A 24,871-nucleotide genomic window follows, 5' to 3' on the forward strand; every position below is an offset into this window, starting at 1 on the left:
TGTTAGAAGCTTGCTGTAAATTGTTGTTTCATTCTGTAATGAAAAATGGGCCCATTTCAGCGATAGTTATTGGGAAATGTATTAAAAAGTCAGTGTCCTGGACAGCCAGTTCCCATGGGCTTTGAACTGTCTTGATTTGCCAAAGAGAAGTTTAAAATACTCTAATCACCACAAACATTTTATGAACATCGAATTAAACAGTTCTTATGTAAGAATATGAGTTCCTATGTAAGAACTTGTACTGTGTAAAAAGAGAGAAAATCAGTATTAGTGTTCTAGACCTGGATAGCCGCTCAGTACAAAAAAAAACATTTTTTAGCTTACTCAGTCTTCCCTGGTCAGCATCAGTTTACATTCTGCCTGCAGGGGAATTTTCGGATGTAAAGAAGCTGTGTAACACTGGGAATGAGTCTGCTATCACAGTCTTTTCTCTACCCAGTAGGGAGAATCATCCACAACTGACAGGTAGGTGTACATACTTAGAAAGAGATTTGTTAAGCTGTCTGCTATATGGAAAATTTTTAATTCCCCTTTCCTGTTAAGGCAATTTTGAATTAAAGTTGCTCATTTAGAAAGATAATAGTCTGAAGATACCGTGCTCAGCACTTGCACATGGGTAATGCCAGTGTGGTCTGTTTTGGACATGAAGCCCTTGTTAGTAACAGAGGCTGCCTGCTTTTTAGAAAAAACAGATTAAACAAAGTAATCTTCTGTGTCCAGCCAATGTGACAGAGCCTGGGCAGGAGGTGCACAGAGATGAGGCAAAGGGTCCTGCAGTCATTTGGGTCATCATCAGAACAATTGAAATACAGCCTGTGCGGTTCTGCTCTCTTCTGAGATTAATGTAGTTTAAAGAAAATGGAAGAAATTACTTCAGAACATCATATGAAATTGCACTGTTGAAGAGATGGAACTGCTGCTTAATGCAGTGTCCTTAAAAGGCTTTTTGCCATCTTTTATGAATCATTCTTGCAAAGGCAGAGGGAAAAAACCCCATGGTAGTGGAAGATAATATGCTGTTACCCTGTTTCTACAGACACAGAAAGCTAGAAACTGAAATCATCAGGGACTCAACCTCATAAGAACAATCCTGAACACCACCTCAGCAGTTCATATTTACTCTTTTATACACAGTGGGAAGGGCTTGAGTTCCTAGTCCCCGTGCTTCAGACTGTTTCCTTTTCTCTTGCCACCTTGAAAGACAGGTTGTTTACATCAATGGTTTTATACACTTCTGGAAGAGATTGAGTGAAGAGAAAAGGAATTACATTTCTCATGCTTCAGAGACCAGCCATAGATCAGGAAATTGGCTAAATACCAACAGTCAGCGCTGTTATATATCATATATATGACCAGACTTGAAAGCATTTTTTGCACACTGTTCCAGGGCCTGTCATTTTGTTTCTGAAGTACTCAGAAAAAAAACCTTGCAAAATAGCTTCTCAAATATATATGTTTCATTTCTATTTCTTTCCTGCCATGCTTTTAAACCTAAGTCCACTAATGATGTCCAACATAGAGTTTGCCTGATCACTGACAGAAATGACTCACAAAAAACCCTGTCACTGGGTAAAAATCATATGGCCATAAAGAATAAAAGAGCATCTAACTGCTTTGCCCTTTCCTGGCCATAAGCCCAGCTGAATATATAAAAGCACATTAATGAGTAACAAAGCATAAAGGTTTTGTCTTTCTTCACCTGCAATGGCCAGCAGGTGTGATACTGTTTGATGCATGATTTCCTGGCTAGCATCCTTTTCTCCCCGCTTTTAGCTGCTTATGAATTGCTGGTACCTTGTCAGGGACATTATTCCCTCAGTCTTGCTTCTGTGTGTAAACGGAGTGCTCAGATGTTCGTAAATGATGCCTTTGCTTGCTGTGCTGAAAGAAATGCTGTGATTGTGCTGTCTCATTTCAGCATAGCTGTGTAAAATTGTTTAGATGCATCTCAATGCTAATCTAATGGAGCAGCTTAGTCTGGGCTTATGTCATTGTGCTGCCAACAGCACCCTTTTATTCATTGACAACTGATGATACAGGATTCTGATGAGATGGAGGAAAGAAATTCTGTCTGTTCGTCTTCTGGTTCCTTCACTTACCTGAAAAAAAAGACCAAAGAAAAGAGTTGAAGTTCTGCCTAATATATGGTAAAGATCAGCTAGCAAAATATTAGTTAGAAATAGAGGCACCCTTCTGCACAGCAAGAACATCTGTGTTTCAGTTATGCCTTTGTCAGGAAATAAATAAAATTGTAACACGGGCTTAGAGAGGAGAGAGAGACAAAGTAAAAAAAAAAAAATCCCCTCTCCTTGGAAGACGACCCTGAATGGGCTGAAACTCATCATTTAGAATGGAGTGTAGTGGCAGCATGATGAAACCATTTTGGTAAGGCTTCCAGTACTTTGTATTTCCACACAATCCTAGATTGAGGATTTATATGAATGATAGAGACATAAAGATGCTATACTTAATTTGAAACTGTAGCTGTTGATCTTCAGTTCCCATTTCTTCCAGCCCAGCTGTGGAACAGGACTCATTGCTGTCATGATATTAGGAGATGCACTGTGGCTTTTTTTTTTTTTAGAAAACTTGGTTTTGGGAAATTATTTTAATTCAAGATAGTCTAAAGAAATTTTTTTATGTATCAGGATTTTTTTTTTAATTTTGAGAAACCCTATTACTTATTTTGTAGGCATTTAAGGTAGACAAATACCAAAGAAGAACACAGTGGGCATTGCCACAGACTACTTAAATTAGCTAATGCTAACAAAGATCTTGGCAAATATGAGACACAAAGCCCACCTTTTATATTAAAATTGCCGTATATTTTTGTCCAGAACAGGTTTTGCCATGGGGAAGGAAAAAAAAGGAACTTAGATGTCTCTCTTCTGGGTTCTTTATTTCCAAATTGCCTCTGATGTGAGGCTGTACATCTGCTTATCACATACTTCATTCGTATGAGTGCAGTTTCTGTAACCTACTTAAAAATCATTAATATTTCCTGATCTCTGACCTATCTCTGAGATATAATTTTCCATTTACCTGTCTCACTTCCAAGAGCTCACAGCAGCTACATAAGAATATATGAAGTGTCACATGAGATTTGTAGAGTGGGTCACGTCCCAGTTGTCTGTTTCTAAGTGAAAAAAATATATAAGTAATCCTCACTCAATGCAAACTTCAGGTCACTACCTGCTGTGCAAAGGAATAGTGTGGAGAACATCACTGATTTTTCTGTGTTAGACCAAAGTCCTAATATATGAATGCCTCCTAGTTCCAGTATTTAGGGATTTGATAAATGCCAATTCTTCATTCTTCTTTTCCATCACTGTCATGATTACCAGATTCTTTTTTCTAAGCAATTCTCTTCCAACAATTTATCTTCCTTCTTCCACACTGTTTTTCTCCAAAACCAGTGGTTTCGTGTGTGGGAAACTACTTTCTTTGTGGGTATGTTTTTTTTAACATATGCATAGCATTGCTATGGTGCAGATTGATACTCAATGTATGGAATTAAGCCTGTTCTTTTTTTTTTTTTTTTCTGCTATTTCATGCCTGCTCTGCCATGGCTAGAACAAAAGTTCCTGTTTAGATGAGAATGGTGGTACTGCTTCATTTAGAAAATGTTAGCCAAGACCAGGTTTTTAGCTATGCTTCACCCTGCTCTTTGAACTGCTCTGCTGCTCTCCAGACAACAGGGTTCAGTTACCCAAAGCTTTTGGAAAATTTCAAAAGGCAGAAAACAGAAAGGAAGAGACATCCCAATGGACTGTAAACTGTTTCAGATTTTAGCCCTTTAACTTGAAAATTTTGAAGGAAACACCTTTTCTGAAAATAGACTCAAGGCGTGAAAAGCAGCAGTTACTGAGTCTGCTTTGATCAAATGTTCTAGAAACATTTTATCCACAACAGTCTAAAGATATAAAATCATGGACTGAGAAGCATTGTTGATTTGATGGAGCATTTTAATTTTAGTCACCCTCTGCCTTCTGCTCTCCTCTCATTTATCCGAAGATGATGGTTATCTCTTTATCCCGCAGGGAATTACACCTTCACTGCTGTCTCCCTGGTACCCTCTCCTGCTTACCTCTCCTGTGCTTAGCTCTTTGTCTGCAGCTGAATGAGTGATGTAACTAGGTTGAAACCAGAAGAGTAGAGCACGAGCTGCCCTCAGCTGGAAGCTTGCTGTTTTGTTTCAGAAGTGAGGTTATACTTGCAGAGCTAAAAGCCTATTAGGTAGAATAAATGATACTCCCTTTCTCTATAAACACCGCTGTCTTGGACATGAAGTTTGGAGGGTGGAAGAGGCTAAGAATTCCAGTGTGTAGCTCTTCATTGTCCACAGGTTGCAGAACCAAGAGCCAGAGAATCCCAGCTTGCTGCTTTGTGTGTGTCAGGGAAGGTGTGTCAGTAGCTAAGGAGTCCTGAATGAGTAAATTGAGTGCAGCACATGAGTAACAGGCTGTGTGGATTGTATGAAAACAGAAATACTTATAAAAGGATCCGGGCTAACAGAGAGTGTCTTGCTCCCTTCCTCCTACCTCCTTCTGCTAGTACCTGCATCGTTTCTGGGCTCCTTTGCGCTGGCTCTGGTTCAGTAATTCAGAAACAACATATCGCCCACTTATCAAAGCAATAAAAAAAACAAAAAAAAACCACCCAACCAACTAAACAAACAAAACCCCAAAAAACAAAACAAAACCCAAAAAAACAAAACCACTGAATGTATTTTGCTGGTTTAGCAGGCCACTACAGCTCACACAGGGGCCTGATGAATGCTGAGCTACCACCAGGTAGGTGTAGAGCTAGGAGCCATGTGAGAGGCCAGTAAGCTGCCCTCTGAGTGCTGTCAAACTCTTAGGTTTCCTATCCTGGGATGCTTCACCATCCTTGGCTGGTACTTTTATTGGACATAGATCAAAAAGGAAACTGCAAGTTCAGAAGTACACCTTGATTTCAGCAGATGTCACAGAACTTCAAGAGACAGATCTAATTTTATATATTATATAAATATATAAAAATATATGAAATTATGTAAAATATTATTTCAGTTGTCATAGTTATCTTGCTGCTTTTCAGGTCTTTCTGCATGCATTTATTTAGATTGTTTACTTGTTATCAAATATCTCACTCAAGTACCCCAAAAGTGAATGAGCTAACTTTTTTTTTTGGGAAAATACTGATGGTCAATTTTGGAGTGGTGTAGTCTCAGATGTTTCATGAAAAGCCACTGGCTTTAAATACTGTTATATGAGGAGATGACTTGTCTATAGGGCAGAGTAGCCCAGATTTCTGGACTGAGTGAAGTGGAGCTGAAGCAGTGTCCTGAAATGTATTGGCCCATCAGAAAGCACTCAGGGCTCAGAAGTCCTGTGGTGTCTGTCTTGCATCTAACTGTGGTATTTCTGTCAATGCTGTCATGGTCTTTCCTCTGATGGAGGAGAAATTGTGCAGTTAATTTAGCTTGAATGTATATTTATGACATTTCAAACCAGCAATAAGATAACAAGTATAGGCTGGGTAAATGATAAACAGTTGAATAAATGTTGTTAGATGCCATGGGGTGGAAGACTGCTGAAGGAGGAAGTAAACATGGTCTAAAGCAGGCATTTCCTCTAGGGATAGTACTAAAAATAATTAAGTGAATTCTATGCACTTATTTCTCTGTTTACTAAATTTGAGATCATTTGCAGAAGAAAGTACACAGTAAATTAAATGATGGTCAAAATGCAGACCTGGCCCTGACTGAGAGAGCAGTTAAGAAACTTATGAACTCTGGTTTGATTGAAGAAGACAAAGACAACTAAAGATATGAATGAAAAATATGCTGGCTGTGGATTTCAGTGTATGAAGAATAAAAGAATTCTAACTTTGGCATGGGCCTCTGTCCAGAGCTGAATAATAATACTGTCAAAGATAATGCAAAGAAAATTGTAATAAATACTAGTGTTCAGTAGCTCAAAAAGAGCTGATGACATGTTCATAACATAGCAAAGAGCCCTGCTTTTTAACCACCAGAAAAAAATAGAGGAGCATTATATGCAGTTCCTTCCAAGTGGAGACAAATGACTGCTGGAAAGACAGGGGAAGTCCCATGTGTCAGAAATAAATCCAATAATAAAGCCAATGATGTGTTGGCTAATAATTTGTAAGTGTGAACGGATGATGTGGATTTCTTATTCTGACCACAAATAAGGGAATAATGACTTAAGATAAAAGGGAAAGACCATATCCAAGGAGGGGAAAAATGTCTTTTTATTAAGGTGGTGAAACAGTTTCTCTGTATAACAAAGTACACAAATCAATATTAGGGTTTGTGAAACGGAGCACAAAAAGATGATGGTACTCACAAGAAATAGGGAGATGATGTCCTTGTATGTGGCAAGGGTGAGATTGATGCTCTTGAAATGTTTGATCCAATCTGGTTTTCATCATTTGTAGAGGACATTCAAGTGTTTTAAGGGAAGGGAAAAAAAAGGAAAAAAAAAAAAGAAAAAAAGACAATTACAAGGGAAGCAAGTCAGAGATGTATCAAAAAGCAAACAAAAAAAACCTTAAAAAACCAACAACACTTGTTGTTCAAGTTACCTACCATACTGTGAGACTAGTATGGTTTACACTTATGGGTGGTAGTACATTTAAGAAAACTAAATAAAGTACACCTGTACAAGGTTGTATGATGAGTTATGCAGCTGCAGTGAATCCCAAATACAGGGATGTATTTGGGCCAAAAAAATTGAAATTCTGTGTGCTGTGGTGGTTGTACACAGCAGCAGCAATATCCAGGGCAGGCAGACTGTGCCAGACTGAGCTCATTCTGCTCCTTTTCCACCCTCTGCTCACGTCTCTGTCTGTTGGACTCCAAGCCACAAACTTTCTATTTCCTTCCCATCAACTTTTCAAGGGTCATTGCTAGGGTGAAGATGCCTGTCCACAGCTCATTGTTCTGCAGATCAGCTGGGCAGATTCTATTTACTCTGGCATTCATTTTTACAACTAGTAAAGAAAAAAAAATGTAGAGGGTAGATTGAAGAAAATTAAATAGGCACCAAGACACCAGTGTGGTTTCTGTTGGTCTCCATTGGGATGACCTGTGTGTAATGGAAGAGGAAAGTTTTGCTAATTTATTATTTAATTTATAGTAAAATGTGGGGTTTGTTTTAAGTGCAAGTTGTTCACTTGTGCAGTTGATTTAAATCCTCGTTCAGGACTGAGGTCTTTTTTGTCCATGTCTTGAAATAAAATTTTTACTTGATCAAGAAATATTTTTTGAATATTCTGATCGTGTTCTGAAGAAGCTAGTATCAACATTGCTTCAATTATTTTCTTTAATTCTATACACTCCCTGATCCTTTTGCTAATCATATCTAGATATGCCTGTTTAATGTCACAAAAACACAATGGGAGGTAAAAGAGGATTTTGTGTGTTCCTATGTTCACGTGGATTTCATAAGATTTAGGTTTTGTGGTGGTCACACTATAAACTGCAGTTTGTACTGGCATATGTGCTGAAGTGTGTAGTGAGGTAAAAAGAAAGGACAAAATAGTGCTAAGACTGGCTTTTGGAACGCCACATCTTAATGTGTGTATTAGTAATATCTATTATTCAAACATCTGCCACTTTAAATAAAAAAAAATACTTTTAGTAATTTATGAATCTCAAGTGTAAAGATGACAACTCTCCAGCTAAATCTTATGGTGTGTTATCTCAGTAACAAAGAAATGGCTTGATGTGAGCTCTAGAACATCATCAGATTATAGTTCATTTCTCATGCCATAAATCAGCACGTAATTCCTAAAGACAGGTTTCTGAAACACTGGTTGGCTTATTTCTTACTATAGTTTCTAAAATTAGATTCAACATTTTATTTTCTATTTATATCACTGTTGCTTCAAACGTAATTATCCTTTTCTAAATAAAATAGCCAGAAGGTTGGGGGTTTTGCTTCTTAAAGTTTAGTACAATATGGCTTGCACTTGTTTAAGGTTTCTTCTATTTATCAAAAGGAAATGGTATTCTGTGGCTTGCAGAAAATGGTGGGGAGTTGAGTATGCTGTACTACAAAATTGTTGCACTGTTCCTGCAGGGAGCTGACTTCAGTACTTCAGGGGCCTTCAGTGCATCCCTTCAGTGACCAGAAAGGGTCATCCAAAAAAAGTAATAGTCTGGTACAGAGAAATGTACTGTGGCCTCACAGGTTTACCATTTGGTTTCTTTTACTCTGATGTCTGCCAAAACAAAGATTTATGGAGATGGTGTTAATAAGCCAAACCAGGGATGAAGTAGAACAGCAATCTATCTTGACAACATTCAGCTCTCCACTACAGGTTCAAAATATTAAAAATACTTGCCATAAATGAATGAAACCCTCTTCTTTTATACTCACTTGACTACATAGCTGAACTAAGGAGGAAATTTACCAACATCTTTTCTTAATTTAATCCAGAAAGATGGGATACAAGATGGGAGTAATTTCCTAGGGATATGTAAGAAGGTTTTAGCATTACATGACCATTATATTGAGAAGTATAGCACCACAAATGTTAGTACCAACTTAAAGACATTACAATTGAAATGAATACTAGGACACACATTGGTATAGTACAAAACTAAGCCATAGGAGCTACTGGTATCCATAATCTAGTCGGATAAGTATATAAGACAAGATAAAAAGCTTCTAGAGCCATTTGGAGAACAGTATGGTGGGTGAATGAAGGGGAAAACTATTTTCTCGTGTGATCTTTGAAAGTTTTAGCATCTCCTTCATAAAGAAAACAGTGAAAATCAATTGTTTGCCTATATCTTATCATCTGAAATTCAGGAAGCTACTGGCTTTATTGTGCTTCCATGTCCTTGAAATGAAAAGTGGGTGGTAACACTGGGCAACTTTCAAAGGCCACTTGAAATCTGTAGAAGAGAAGGCTTTAAGGACATGTTCTTGAGTTATTTTGAATCTGTTTGAATCTTCCCTCTTCAGATTTTAAACATTGCTTTGGTAATTTTAATAGTCAATGGAAAATTAAAATGTTAATGTTAAGCTGTATTATGAGAGATTTATAAAACTTTTAAGGTGTTTATTTATTTCATTTAGGGTGATGTTGTTTTCAAAAATGGAGAGAGGATGGGAACCATCAAATTTACGCAATTCCAAGGTAAGTTGCAAGCAATTTTCATTATATTATGTATGCTGTTTCAAACTTTTATGTCAATTGCATTTGTGACAGGATGTTTTAAATATATACAATTAGTTTGAAAAGGAACTGCTTGGAAGATGCATAAAGGAACCTAATAAGTGTTTATTACCTGTTTAAAATGTGGTGTTCTGAACCTTGAATGCTGTGAGGTATTTCCAGAAATTTTTCTCAATTACAATCCCCATATTTATAGAAAGTACTGATCTATAGCAAACTGTACCTATTTAAAAAATTCTACTCGTCAGATAAGCATCCACTTCTTAATACAGTTTTTTCTTTAAAACCAATGTGAAGTGGAATTTAAAGAGGATTTTTGTTGTTAGGCTCTTTCAAGCTAGTTTTTGCGCTCTCTGAAGACTCGCTTTTGACATTCTGCAACTGCTTGCTAAAAGTTGCTTCAGGAGTCAGTCCCTCAGCGTGCAGAGGACACAAACTGCTGACCCCATCCCTTGGAGGCAACATGCTCCACAGCACAACTCACCAAGCCTGCTGCATCCTCTCAGCCTGAGCCGCTCCTGCAGGGAATGGTCTCAGCAGCAGGGACCGCAAATGGAGCCGCAGGGATTTGTCAGGGACCATTTGCAGCCAGGATGAGGCACTTGCTGGGAGAGGATTCTGCAGAAAGGGTGATTCGTGTTGTACTTGTTTCTGCAGTTTATAGAATGCAATTCATAATTCATGTGGGGTTTTTTTTTCCCAGGCTAAGGCTGAGATAAAACAGGAGATGATTGCATTTGGATGGTCTCGTGAGGGTAGTCGTAAGCTGGCAAATTCTTTTCATACAATGGATGAGGGAGAAGCTTGCTCTCCCTTTGTTTTCAGGAGAGCTCTTTAAACATAATCCTGCTGACCAAGTTACAAAGGCTCATTCTTTAAACAGAAATTGTCTGATGTATGGACATTATTATTAATGAACAGCAATGCACTCAAGGGGTTCTGTTGTTACTCATTCTGAATTACTGAAGCAATCTTCAGAATTGCTCTTGCCTTCACAGCAGTAAGTGATGCTATTAACTCATGCTCCCGGAAGCATTTCAACCCACCAAAACTTTGCAGACACAATAATGTAATTTAGGAATTCTTGCTCAATACTAATGATGAATATTGACTGATTCCTCTTCTTCCTCCCTCCTGCCCCCATTTTTTTCCATAATAGTGGTGTTTACAGCCACATGAAAGAATCAAGAGAAAATTTTTACAAGAGGTGTTTATTACTCATAAGTCTGGAGGAGCTCTAATGCATTTTGCCTAAGGTAGCTACATGCACCCTCTAGAACACCTGAGCAAGGAGGAAGTTTGGCATGTTCCCTCTGCACATTACGGATGTGATTTCAGATCATAGGGAGGTGCAATATATATCATCTGAACTAATCCAGAAGAGCAGTAGAAGTCCGGAATAGCTGATTTTATATTGATTTTTATCTCCAACCATTCAAACTGAGGTTCTTTGCAATATTTTCAGCTTCATATCAGGTACTATTTAACACCAATGGTTTTATCGTCAGCTGAAATATTGTTAGATCAGTAAAAACAGAGGAGACAGCCACCCCTTTAAAATCCCTTACAATTTCAGAATTACAATTTCAGAAGTGATTCAGGCACATACTCAGTATTTTGATCATCAGATAAAGGTTTCCAATTAACCTACAGAAAAAAAACCCTCAGGCATCCTGTGGAGAAATGCCACAGAAGGGCTGGATTTCTACCATGCAAGTAATAGTTGGTCAGCACATCTTAAGGCTCATCTCAAGTTTTGTTTAGTTTCTCACCCATTTTGGAAATAAAGAGAATGTGCAAAAATGTTTGAGAAATTGAAATAAGGAACAGTATAACAATACAGATGAAAGCTTTCCTTTTTTTAACTACAAATGATAGTCTAAATATTATCAAGGATTTTTCTGTTCTTCTTTTATTGGTATTAGTTTTGTTCAAAGCTTTTATATTCAATACTTGTGATATAATTGTAGACATTATTAATTTGTTCAAAAGGATCCTTTATTGGTTAGGAAACTTTCTATAACATTCTCATTAACATTTAATAATTCTTGGACTATTGGGAAAGTTCTTAGTAATCTAAAGAAGTTAATTAAGTCCAGTGCTTAAAATGGTAAATGGGGTTTTCCTTTGTAGTTATAGCTATTAGGAGTGATCAAGCATGAGACAGATATACAAGTCATTGGTTAAAGGGTTTTTTTTAAGAAAACAATAGAAATCATGATGATTTCAAGGAAAAAAGACCACATCAAAGATGTCTTTTAAATGCTTTTGTGAGATTAGTTGTAATTATGAATATAGCTTATATGAAAAGTATTAGTAGGTTATTATCCAAACATAATAATTAGGAATATCCAGTGTTAGTGTTCCATACTTCAAGAATCAATTTTTCATCTACGCAGCTTTATAATTTCTTTAACAATTTAAATTAAAGTTGTCAGTTGGTCATAGTTGAAATAATTCAATGCAGAAAAATAAAGCAGATAAATAGGTAATCATGTATCAGAATTTGGCCAAAACCTCTGTTCTTCATTTGCTTGGGTAGAAAAATCAGCAGGGCAGTCTCAGGAGCAAAATTTTCTGTTCTTTGCTGGAAACTTTTGTTTTAATGAGACTATCTGGAAACATTTTGGCTATGGAAAAAGCAGACAAGCACATCTGCCAGAGGCAAGGGAAAACCAGCCTGTGAGGGTTCAAGGGGTAACTGCAGTAGAGCTGACACAGTGTGATGAAATTCTGAATAGCTGGTTTAATTTTGGATCTAGATACAGTTTTTCCCAAACTCATGCTAGTCATGCCTCTTTTTCAGCTTCTGTGCAGTCTGTTACTTTTGCAAGTGGTCAAACAGATGGTGCCAGAGATAGCTGTGACCAAACTGCTTGCTGCTGTATAGATCATGAATACCTCCCAGGAATCATTTAGTATGCAACAGAGAATACAAAGCACATGCAATAGCATTTTCTCCTCCTACCTTACTGGTAAATAAAGAGCAGAGTGTTAGTTTAGCTGAGATATCCAATTGATGTTTGAAGTTGACATCCTTCTGAATGAATGGCAATTTTTCCATGGGTGCAATTTAAGAACTCTTTTCATAGTCAGATGCATTGTTGAAGTAGATGGTCAGAACCTTTTGTCTAGCAAGAGCTGAAAAAGAGTCCTGACAACTTTTGTGGATGTATCAGGGAGCAAGGAGGGCAGTAACAAAGGCGAGACTGTAGATTGCTCTGATGTGGGAGACTTCAAGAAGAGAACTGTCCTTCAAAATGTTTCACTTTGGCAGATCCTTTCTGATTAATCTGACTGGAGCCTAAAAGGCACCTTGCTTTCAGTCAGACTCCTATTTCTGTCAGGCATTAAACAAAACCTAAGAGACATCTGTGTTTGAATAATTTAAAAAGGAAAGTGAAAGAATTTTAAATAAATACAAATGAAATGTGCAGAAATTGTGCTTTGTGTAGATAAGAACGAAAGTCTGTGGTACTGCATATTGGAAAAAACTTTAAGGAAGTGAGTGATCACCTGCTGTGTTTTCTGGAAAGAATTCAGAGTTCAAGTGTTTCACCTCATTTAGCCAGGTAATGTGGTGTGCCATTTGTTAGCGTTGAAAGCTGATCTGTGCACCAAGCAAGAGGGAGAGCGGGACTTGTCAAGTGTAAAACCTTTGGTCTTCTCAGAAAAAGCCTTAATGAACTTCTGCAGAAAGAGCCCCAGATATTCTTCTCTAAGTTTAATCAAAAGTGGACAAACAAATGTCTACTCTGCAGTGAATAGGAGGGTGAGCAAATACCCAGGATTGCTTTCCTGCATCCTCAGTTCCTCTATAACTTCTTCTCTAGGGCCATCAATCCAGCCCTGGAAAAGTTTTCTTCTATTATTCCAAATACGTTCCAGTATACTCTTACCTACTGTTGGTTCTTGCTTCCACAAAGGCTCATATAAATAATGAGACTAATTGCCTTAGAATTTTTTTTTAATATTTAACATCTGTCCAATATATAACCCAAAGAACCAGTCTGTGGATTTTTTTTTTCTGTGATAATGTTGAAGGAATGCTGTCCAATGAATAGAAAATATTTAGCAAGAACTCTGAAAATTCAAACATATATATATATGGAAATTGTGGTGCCAAATATCCAGAATCAGTCGATTCATATTTCACTGCTTCTGCAAAAACTTAAAAAGTCAGCATAAAATTTCCTTATAAATATTAAGATATTTAAGATTAAGGAATGCCTTCAAATATCTAGATATTAATTTAGAAAAAAATGTCTATAAAGAAATTCAGAATTCTGTTATTTGAGCAATTTTTTAGTAATGATCAATAATTACTAGTGTCGTGTAATGAGTAATAAAGACATAAATTAAACTGTGGACTGTTTATCGTGGGCAGAGGATTCTGAGCTGGACCCTTCTGGAAAAGATCACCATATCATAAAAAACTATAATTTTTCAAGCAAAAAAGAGAATTACTAAAGACATCAGAAAGTTTACTTCTGAAACGTCCTAATGGGAAGTCTTGACTGTAATCACATGAATGTGTGATTTGTAGACTTCTTGCTGTACCATATCCAGTCCATTTCTATCTCCATGAGTAGTGTAATTTTATTGCACCTTTCCATACCTTAGTAACCAGTGGTTTTTTTTAGCTCAGTGATGAATTCACAGAATCATAAAATGGTTTGGGTTAAAAGGGACCCTAAAGATCATCTAGCTACAACACCCATACCATGCACCTTCCACTAGCCCATGATCTATATGAATATAAAAGTATTTACAAAACTGGTTTGAAGTCCCATTTCAATATGGAGAATTATACCAAAAAGAACTCTGAAAGGGTGTGCCTTAAATGTGGAGTCACTGAATATTGACATTACTGATAAGAAGATTTACTAGAATAGATAAATACCGCAAAGTACAAGGATCTCTGGGAGACTCACCAAGTACAAGGGGGACTAGACAAGGATTCAAACAAATATTAATAATTGGAAGAAGTAACCAAGAGAAAAAGGATGCTGATTTTTTTAGTTTAAATGTCTGGTGCTACATTGGGAGCAAGCTTTTGGACAAATACAAAATGGAGAGCAATTCACCAGTCCATAGTTATACATAAAAAGGACTAAAGATTGCAGTAGATGAATGAACATGAATAAGCAAAAACATGAAAAGGTAAAAAAGAAAATTTCTGCACTGGGATGTAAAAATAATAACATCCTTTTAATCTCCCTGGTGCCAAAAGGCTATAGCTAACTGCTCTGTCCAGTGCTGATTTAAGAAAAATGTGCAGAGAAAACAGAAGATTAGGATCATACCTTAATACAAAAACCAAAATATCTAAGCTTAGAGAACATGGTCAAAATGCATGACAGCTGCTGATAAAACAGTTTCTTGTCCTTGTGCTCATCATCTGACTGAAAATTAGGAGATTTGAATAGGAGTGAAGATTTGAGCCAATGTTAGGAAAAACTTCTTAATGAAAAGGATATTTAAACTCTGCAAAGTGTATAAAATTGCTATCTTTGGAAGTTTTGAAAAGCAAGCTAAACAGACACATGACATGCTGTAGACATATTCATTGTGCCTTGAGACAGACAGATGACTTTTATTACATCTTGAGTTCCCTACAACTCCAGCTGTATTTCTTCTGGAGCTGCTGCTCCTCTGCAGTGTCCATAATGTGATTCTGGCACTTTATTTACAACTACTTGTCCATGTTAAGCTACTAACACCACTTGTTGTACGTCTCTCTGTTGTTTCTAGTAAGATACATAGGGTAAGCATGAAACCCTAGAATTGTGATTAGGTTATTTTTAGGGAGGAAAAATGAAATTTAATTGCTCTTCCAGTATCAGTTCTGTGTTTTGTTGTTTTCTTTTTTCCTTTAAATCCAATTCATTTGAACATAAATCTTTTGATCCCTCAGCCAAAACTGCTAATAGGTGTCAGGGCCACTTACCCTTTGTCTTCTGGTCTATCAGTCTGGATATTTTTTCTATGTTGTACAAGGATTTAGCAGGACAAAAAATGAAAATCATTACCCCAATGTATGTATAAATACAAAGAGGTAAAAACTAAAGTTCTTCTCAGACAGAAAGTGAATTGAAGCTGGGATTTCCCAAGCAGATGATAAATCTGTGTTATGAGTGGGTATCTGTATCGGAACAGGTGTGTGGTTTGCACTCTGAGATCCAAAAGGCAATGTTTCCATGCCTGTTTGAGCTGGAGGGTGTCTTTGGACCATAAGGTTTCATCATTGCATGTGGATTTATTGTCTATCAATTTGTCATGTCTTTCATGAATCCATTTATACTTTCGGCCTTCAACACATCTACTGGCAATGAGTTTCACAAAATGATGATGCATGTAATGATTAAAGGCCTTCCATCTGTTTGTTCTAAATCAAGATGTTTAAATCTGTCTTAGAATTTCACTGGGCATACCCTGCTTCTTGTGATGTGATAAGCAGTGAATAACTGTGTCTTACTTTTTACACATTGTTCATGATTTACAGATCTCTCTTATCAATGAGTCTCTTTAGAAATGCAAGTCTTTGTCATCCATTTGGTTTCTTCATCATGTAAAAACTGCTCTATAATTCTAATAAGCCTCTACGTTTCTTGATATTCTTTTTTTTATATTCTTGATATTCTCTCTTGTGAGAGCTTAATGAGAGCCACACACAGCTCTGAAATGCCCACCTTCATAACTCATATTTCTGAATGACCTTTGCATTATTTTAACTTCTTTCACAATATTCTGTCTTGCCACATTCATCCTCTTTTTGGCTCTTTGGCCACTGGTGAGCACAGCACAGATGTTTTCAAAGAGTCAGCCACAGTTAAGTCCAGGGCCTCATCCTGGATGCTCTTAATTACTTAGAACCAACAGCTGCATTTGTATACTTGATATTCATTTTCTCTTGTACATTATGCTGTACCTCACTAGCACTGAACATCACCTGTAATTTTATTATCACTATTTCACTCACCTTTGTAGAAGTTGTCTGTTAGATATTGATGAAGCTATACATGAAATTATATTTAATAAATTTATAGCTGTCAGATTTTTAGTGTCACATTTTTTGAGACATTTCCTGTTCAGTTTTTGTTATATTTCATATATTTTGTTATATTTCCTGTTCAGTTTTGTTATATTCCATACGTACCAGAAACAATGTTTCCCCTGTGCCAGTGCTTCTCTTGTAATCTGTTGGCATTGGTTATTAGGAGTTGGGGTTTGTATTCATTTGATTTGTTTTATAAACACAGAAAAGTGCATTAAAATTCAGGTTTCCGGGTTGTGTACTTGTCAAACTGAAGAAAGGACAGATAAGGGATATGGAAATTGTTTGAGGTCTTAGGGAATTATTTACAAAGACAGATTAATGCAATTAAGCGTGGGGAGTTACTTGAGTCACCTCATTTTGAGCAAGCTCTATTGTGTGGATATAAACTGTGAGGCCAGGGAGGACACGCTGGAAAGGGACCCTGATGTGCAGCTGCTGGTCGTCATGGCAGCTCCTTTTGTTTTGTTTTGTTCTGTTTTGTTTTCTTTTGTTCTATTTTGTTCTGTTTTGTTTTGTTTTACCTGAGCTGGCTTTAAACAGGCCAACTGCGGAGCTGCAAGCTGTGTGTCAACAATAACATGGAGCAGACTGGAAGTTGGGAATCTGCCCAGGGGCAAGATCAGTGGTTTGGTAGGTAACCTTTCCATTGGGAGCACAGCTATGGGAGGCCACAGCTTTGCAGCTATCAGCATTCAAGCCAACTAATTTCAGGCTAGCTGGGTACTTCTGTTCCACCCAAAGTTGCAGTGGGCATGACGGATTGCTGGGAAGAGCCGCATTCATTGTTTCCCCCAGGTGCCTGTGAGGAGCAGGAGAAACCTGTTTATCACTGGGGTTCTGTGCCCGTGCTGTACAGAGAGGTTCATCCCTTGAGAGGTGGTTTGAACTGTGCAAATAATTATTACCAGGACAAGCATGTGCACTGCAGAAGAAGCTGTGATTTCCATAGGATTCCACTTCAGTTCATTCAGTGCACTCTGAGGCAAAGTGTTTCACAGGATCTGATAAGCCTCTGTCATTACATTGTGCAAAAAATGTCTTAGGACGTGTCTTAATTACTGAGAAAAAATGCAACTTTCAAATGCAGCAGCAAAGAAAAAATGTTGAAAAACAATGGAAAATAATTTTACAGTTAATAATTTTTAACAGAGACTGAAGTATCCAGCTCCAAAAATTTAACAGAAATTAGTAACCCACTAAAGAAATTATGTCTAAGAAGAACCTGAAAGAATTATTCGATTTTTCTTTCAGAGCTCTCTGACTTTCACTGTAATTTAAACTTTTTTTAGAGTTAACTTGTTCAGATGTTCCATTTCAGGTGATGGACAGTGCTGTCCCTCCCTGTCACCACCCAGTCCTGCCTGTCTTTTGAAGAGAGACAGAGGTTTTCTTGAGGGCTATGGGGCCACCATGAGCTGCTGCTCTCTGCAGAGCTGTGTGCTGGCACATCTCTCTACTTGACGTCTCTGAGATATGCTTTTTCTTGGAATAATTTGTAATACATAAAAAGATAAAAAAGGTAAGGGGATAAAAAGAACCAGAAGACTTGCAAGAAACCCATGAAATTCTGGTATATATTACAGGAAAATATTTAATTTGGTGTAATTAATAGAGAATTCAGTCTACTGCAATGATATCATCCCTAACATGTAGTTCAAATATTCCTCAAGGTATGCAGAACTGTGAAATAGAATAACTTTAATTCTGAATGAATAGAAAAGAAGAAAATGAAGTTTATCTAGGTCACTGAAAGGACATAGATTTTTTATTTGACATTACCATTTGAACAGACAAAGCAGAGAATTATTGAGTAGCACACCAAGCTAGCATGCTAAGGTTTGTGTAGTCGTAGGCTACAGATAGGAAGATAATCATGTAAAGTTTAAAATATCTCTGAATCAATGGAATAATATAACAAAGTACATTTGACAAAAATTTCCTTCACAGAACTACTTCAGGGATGGTGACAATATCATCATGGTGTTATGAGAAAACAAGTCTGATCTATTACAGATAAGGGAGATGAAAATGGAATTTTTTTTTTTTTAAATAGTGAAGATTGATTTATTCACTGTGCAGGTAACTAAAGGCAGTTGTGATTTGTATACTGCAGAATTCATATAGGCATTTGTACTAAAACTTTGAGAGCACAGAAGCAGTTTAAGTCAAGGTATTAGCTCCTTATTAAGGGTACAGAAAGGCTAAAGTAATTTTCAAATTTACTGGTCCCTTTTTTCATCCTAATAATAGTTTTGGTTTATTCTGCCATTAAAAATACTTATTTAATTTCAAATCATGGGAGATCATGTTGTCATTGTATTGGCACCTATTTCTCTAAGCTGATATTTTAGTTTTTGAAAAAATAATCTATTTCGATATAACATCACTGGACCCTGGCTGAGAAATTAAAGGATTCTGTAAACATGTAAAAGAAAATGATCACATGTAATTTATAGATTTAGGAGAAATCTTTAGAATTTTGTCTTAATGTCTGAATTTTGGTTGTATTTTACAATGGCACAGGTGTTATTTTCTGGTTTGAATCATGCTATTTAATATAACTATATTGAATCTGTTACACTTCTGTGATAAACATCTCTGTTTATTTTCAGTGTATTTTGATGATTTGCTCCAATGGGAATTTCTCACCTTCCTTTTGGAAAGAAATGAAGTGGGGAGGCCAGTTCAGCAAATAGTAGCTTTTCATTTATCTATTCCAAGAGTCACTAAAGACCCTTTGTAATCTCATATTTTGAAGAAGCTCATTTTTCAGAGTTTCAGAGTTTTCTTTTATAGAGTCTGGTATCAAAAAGCCCCACAACAACCACACCCCATACATTTTGGACTTAGGCAAAATGTTTTTTAAAAGCTTACTATGGACCTAATGTCCCCTTGCCCCTGCAATGAAAGGATTGGGTTATACTTTTCTTACTCTTGAGTTACTATTTCAAAAATTGAAACCAAAGGGAGAACATGAGTGTGGACTGTTGAGAAAAATGTCTGTTTAAAATTCCATCCATCTTGGTATTTGTTATTTTCAACTGGAGCACATGTATAATTTTTTCCTTAAGTGATTATATAGGGCAAGGGATGAATTCCTCATAAGCAAATTATTTCATTAAATTGATCTAGTACATCTACCTGCAACAAAGTGATTCCACCACAGATGATTTAGCAGTGATTTAGTTCAAACTACTGCCAGGATGAAAAATGTTTTGAATTAATACTCTTCGTGTAAGGAACAGGGTCAGGCAGAGATATAGGGAACTGTCATTTGTACTTAAATCTAAGTGCTATTTTATGTGATCCCCAGCCACTGACACAAAGCTGTTTGATAGCTTGCTGTGTTCTCCCTTTTTTCCTCCCCTTTTTGTTTAACCTTTATGCCATAGACACATTTTTCCTCCTTGAGGAAAGATGCTTTCTGCATATCCAATTCAGAGCTCTCAAGGCCATGCTTGACCTTGACAGACTGTACAGTCTTTACTGGTTAATCCCTTGTGTATAATTATCAATTTACTTTTATTTTACCAGATTTGGGACTTGACTGGACTCACTAGGTGGTCTCAGAAGCCCCACATGACATGGGAAGTACGGGAACAGTCTCCCTGTCAGTGGCTTGGCCACTGCAAATAATCTGGGATCTACCAATAAAGACTAGCTTGAAGGATGAGGAAAGGAGCAGTACCTCACTGAAAATGTATCCCCTAAACTCATAGAATCTTTTACACTGGAAAAGACCTCCAAGATCATGAAGCCCAACCTCTGACTGATCACCACCTTGTCAAATAGAGCCTGGCACTAAGTGCTAGGTCCAGTCATTTCTTGAACACTTCCAGGGATGGTGACTCCTCCATCTCCCTGGGCTGTCCACTCCAGTCTGTTCCAGTTCTTCTGCTTTTGCAGGCTGGATAGCTCTTCCCTGGGAAACTTATATTCCCATCTATAACGTAGTCATGATGGATCCTTGCTTCTATTAAAAGTGTGATATGGGATCCAAATTAGTAATACACATACCCTGCTTGGGCCATTTTTAAAGCTGAGTTATTTATAGGCCTGGTAGGGCAAATTGCCCTGCATACTGCTCTGACCTGTGTCAAAATGGAAAGTTGAGTACATCAGGACATACACAGAGACCTGAATCCTCAGGTAACCAATTTTACTGTTTTAGAATGCTGTTTGTACCTCACAGGCTATAGGATGGAACAACAGAGAGCTCGGTGGATTGCAGGAATGTCGCATGTTCACAAAAGCTGACAACTCCCCTTTGAAAATGAAAAGTGTTTCTCACATTTAGGAGAAAAATAAGGAGAGGCTCCCTGCACAGAGCAAGGGGAGTTAAGCTTTCCTCTCATTCTGGCCCTGCAAAAGGTCATTGCAGAAAGTGTTGTAACACAAAGTGATTTTAACCTGCCTCTGCTAATGTGACATTTGGAGCATGGCTGTGGCAGTCTGATGTGACAGCAGGCAAATGTTGCGTTGGGCTGTGCTAGTAAATGGCAGACAGCCTGATAAAATGAGGGACTTACGTATTTAGTCTGTGCTTCCCCTCTCCAGAGGAAAAGACTTTGAAAAGTCTCTGAAGTGTGAATCCCAAAGGTCAGTAGATGCACAAAGGCCTTGTTGAATTCAGAGAAGAGAACAGATTTTTAACAAAACAATTTGTGAATTTTCACACCCAGAAAATGTTAAGTAGGATTTAAGGCTGCAGTTGTGTACAGAAGCTATAAATCATCAAAAGCTTTTTAACTGCTCATATCTGGGTTTGATAAATTCAGCTGACAACCTAAGTGATAACCTGTAGCCAAATGCTAGATTATTTCCTGTGTGTTACAGGTTCATTTTTCAGCACTTTAGAGCTACTTTAATCCCTGAAAGACTCAAGTAGCTTTAGTCTATCTGATTTATTGTGCTAGATAAAATCAGTGGTGCACATAACTCCAATTGTGAACTGACTCTGGAGAGAGTGGGGTTTACAGAAACATTACTTCTGGAAAAGACCGTGGGCTCGCAAGCCATAAATATGTAGATAGGTGTCCTCTGAATATAGAATGCCCTACTGATGCCATGGACTATTGTGTAAGCTAAATATTTCATCCCTTGCCTGGTCTTGAGCTGGACTTTTGCTTCTGTTTCCCTTGTTAATACATGCTTCAATTATCTTTTTTAAATGAAAATTCAATTTACTTTTTTAGCTCTCTATAATCTATCTACTTGAATGGAAGAGGCAGACTAAATGAAAGGAATACAAAAGATAAAATATTTGGGGAAAAGACAACTGAGTTATGCTTTTTAATTTTTAAGTCACTCAATAATTTTGAAAATGCCACCTAAAGTGGATTTTTCCGAAGATTAGCTCAGTTGGTCAGAGCATGGTGCTGTTGATCCCAAGGATGTGGGTTTGATCCCCACATGGGCCATTCACTTAAGAGTTGGACTCAATGATCCATGTGGGTCCCTTCCAACTCAGGATATCCTGTCATTCTGTAAAGCTAGCTGGCAGTCAAGACAACCTAGACATGCCCCATCCCAAATAGAGCAAAGCTGAACCCTAACTTTTTAAATATGTAGTAGCCAGAAAAATGAATCTCCCTTGGCTTCATAACTGGAGATTTGAGCATGTAGGCATTTTCCCCAGCTTTCCCCCCCTTAGACCTTTGTTATGATTGACAAAGGAGATCTGGCTAAAATAATGAAAAATTTTTTTCTCTTTTACTGAATAATAAATAGAGAATAACAGTCTAGGTAGGAGCATTGCAAAGTTCCTCAGCTCTGCCTTGTGAAATTTAACGTAGAGATTTACTTAGCATGAGATCCTAAAAGGAATAAAAGTTTATCTTAAATGATCTGTCAGGTTCAATTTATTCACATTAATTGGCCTGGAGCTCTTCCATTTAGCAAAACCTTGGCTGCTCTTGCATGGGCAGAGTGCTTGGAAGGAAAGGCTCTTTTTGCTGTCTAAAGATGCGCCCATGCAAAGCTGTCCAACTAGCATCCCTGGCAGGGCTTTCTGTCCCACAGGGCCATGGACAGATGTACTGGGAGAGTGGCTTTGGGCCTTCACAGTCTGCCTGCATACCTCCTGGTGCTGGGCAGCAGATCCTACAGAAATGTGTAATGCCTCTTTTGTGACAAATCTGAGGAATTCAAGAAATGACTGGACCTGTCACTTGTGCCATGGTCAAGTTTGACAAGGCGGAGATCAGTCAAAGGTTGGACTCCGTGATCTTGGAGATGTTTTCCAACCTAAATGATTCTGTGATTTTTTGTCATTCTGAGCAGCCTTCTTGCCTCAAACAGCACAGCCATGGCCTGGAACAGTTAATGAGGGTAAAGTGCACTCCAGCTTTTGGGCTGATGACAGCTGTGGACTCTGGACAGGCATTAAAGTTATGCCTCTTGGAACCCCAGATGTAGCAGTGCTTCTCCTAAACTTCAGATAACTGCAAACTTCAGAAGCAAAGGATGGAGACAAGAGATGATCTCTAAGCCTTTGCAGCATCTGTTGCTTTGAGCTTTCACCAGCTCACTAATATATAGACTAAAAAAACCAGGTGTAAAAGTGGCTCATCATAATCTTCATTACAATAAAATTAGTTGTCTCATGACTGTCTGTAATTTACATGCATTCAAGAGGCACTCATTCCAGGTGACATTAACATTCTCATCATTTTGAATAAATTTAGGATGAAATATTTATGCTTTGTTTAAGACTACATATATTCCTCTTAGCTTTCCTTTCATCCTGACATTGTAATTAAAAACAAGCAAAAAGTGAGGAGACAGGAGTAAGGGAGTGAAATGTTACATTTGCATGTCATAATCCAAGTACTCAAAAGTCAGAAATTACAGGATCAAAGGTAAAAACTCACAAATAGATTTTTCCCTCCATTCTGAAGTATAAAATTACTAATGTTGAAAATCTCTATCAGTGAAAAAGTTCCAAGCAGCCAAGGTAAACTCAGTTCAAGGGCCAGATAAGAACACTGGAATGGTCTGTCCTAGCAGACCTGATTTTAACTGGGTGAGAGATTAGGTCATGGAGTCCTTTAGTCTGTGGCTTTTAGTCACTTTACATTAAGAAAATGAAATTCTGTCCCTGTTTTACATTGCTCAGGATGGGGATGGAAACACAGAGTTGAAATATTTCATAACGTTACTCTAGTTCAGTAAAATTTTGTGCCACTTAGCATTCAAAATAGTTTGTTGACTAAAACAGAAATGGGAAAGCTGCCTAAGATGCACAGAAAGGAAATACAGTCTTCAGGGTTCTCTGAATTTTCCCTTTGTCAATCTTTTTTTTTTTTATTCATCTTTGTTGATATCTTTGTAGAGCAGAGAACTGTTAAAAAACTAGACCTTGAAAACTAGGTTTAATTCTTGCTGTGGTAAGAATGCTAGGAATTTTGCAATTGGTTAAATTTTGTATAAAAAATAGTGATATGCATATACTAGTATCTCAGTTTTGGCATAAGCATCATATAATGTTCCCTGTCACCACCATGTGTGTGTTCCACTCCTTTAGAAGGCCAGTAGCAATCAGTCCCTGCCATAGTGGTAAACTCCTTTGTGCTTTGACTAGAATATCCTCCTGTGTATTCCCTTTTCTCAGATGGTATGAGTTTTCTGGGAATTGACCTCATCTGAGATTTGTTAATTGCTGTTCAAGAAATTGCCACAGATTTCCCAAACTGAAAGATCTGGGTGCCTTGTAAATGTCTGAAGCAGGAGGAGAGCTTCTTAGCTTATACACATGATAGGTTTCCATCCTATACTACAATGTAACAGCCATTCTCCATGATGGGAACTTTGCCTGTGATCCGTAATTATGAGGGTAGAGAAGGACTAAGGGGACTGTTCAGATTACGTATTGGCCAAATATTCAGGTAACTCCATGTAATGGTCAAGTAGTAGAAGAAGCTGCCAGGACAGTTATGCCATACATGTTTCATCTTTCAAAACAAACTAGCTAGATGATGTTGGATAATTAATCCCAATGGAATACCCAAGGACAAACAAAATTGAATAGCTGTTTTTGTTTTTGATCTGGAATGGTTCCATAAATTGTGCTGTAACATAGAAATCAATAGCTGATCTGTTAGGTGGATAAAACCCAAACAACAGATAAAATATAAATGAAGCTGTGTCACACTAAATTGGGTCAAATCCCATTGGAAATGGGTCAGGCCTTTAGGAATCATTCCCTACTGTTGATTATAATGAGTGCACAAGGTTTTAAAACCAGCTTACAGCTTTTAATCAGCACTAGCTTATGGTATGATGAATTACTGCCATGTATGTGCTGTAATTAAACAGTGCTTTATGAAGATAGTGTAGTTGTAACACTGAACTCTGAGACTGATACAGCAAAGTTCTGAATCCATCCTGAAATGTTAAATTGATGGGCATTCAGGGCCTTCAGCCTCTCACACAGTCAAACCTGTAATACGACAGACAACACAAGAGACCTTGTTTTGCACATGGATTAAATACTCATCTATGACTGTAGCACCTTTTAAATTTTTAAAGTATTGATCCACAGGCTACCTTGATCTCATAGTATATAATCTGAACCAATGTTAAATACCCAAAATATAGAAATTATTTTCTTGAGGCATA

The 24,871-nt window shown here is 37.4% G+C and overlaps 1 protein-coding gene across 1 annotated transcript in view; it reads left to right on the forward strand.

The window, feature by feature from the left end:
- The window catches only part of GABBR2 (gamma-aminobutyric acid type B receptor subunit 2), a 454,077-nt gene that overhangs the window by 250,399 nt on the left and 178,807 nt on the right, over nt 1-24,871 (forward strand). The window contains exon 8 of the mRNA XM_058809544.1: nt 9,093-9,153. Coding sequence (XP_058665527.1) covers nt 9,093-9,153 — 61 coding nt within the window. The remainder of the gene's footprint in view (nt 1-9,092; nt 9,154-24,871) is intronic.

The sequence above is a fragment of the Ammospiza caudacuta genome, chromosome 1, assembly GCF_027887145.1.
Source record: "Ammospiza caudacuta isolate bAmmCau1 chromosome 1, bAmmCau1.pri, whole genome shotgun sequence".
NCBI lineage: Eukaryota > Metazoa > Chordata > Aves > Passeriformes > Passerellidae > Ammospiza > Ammospiza caudacuta.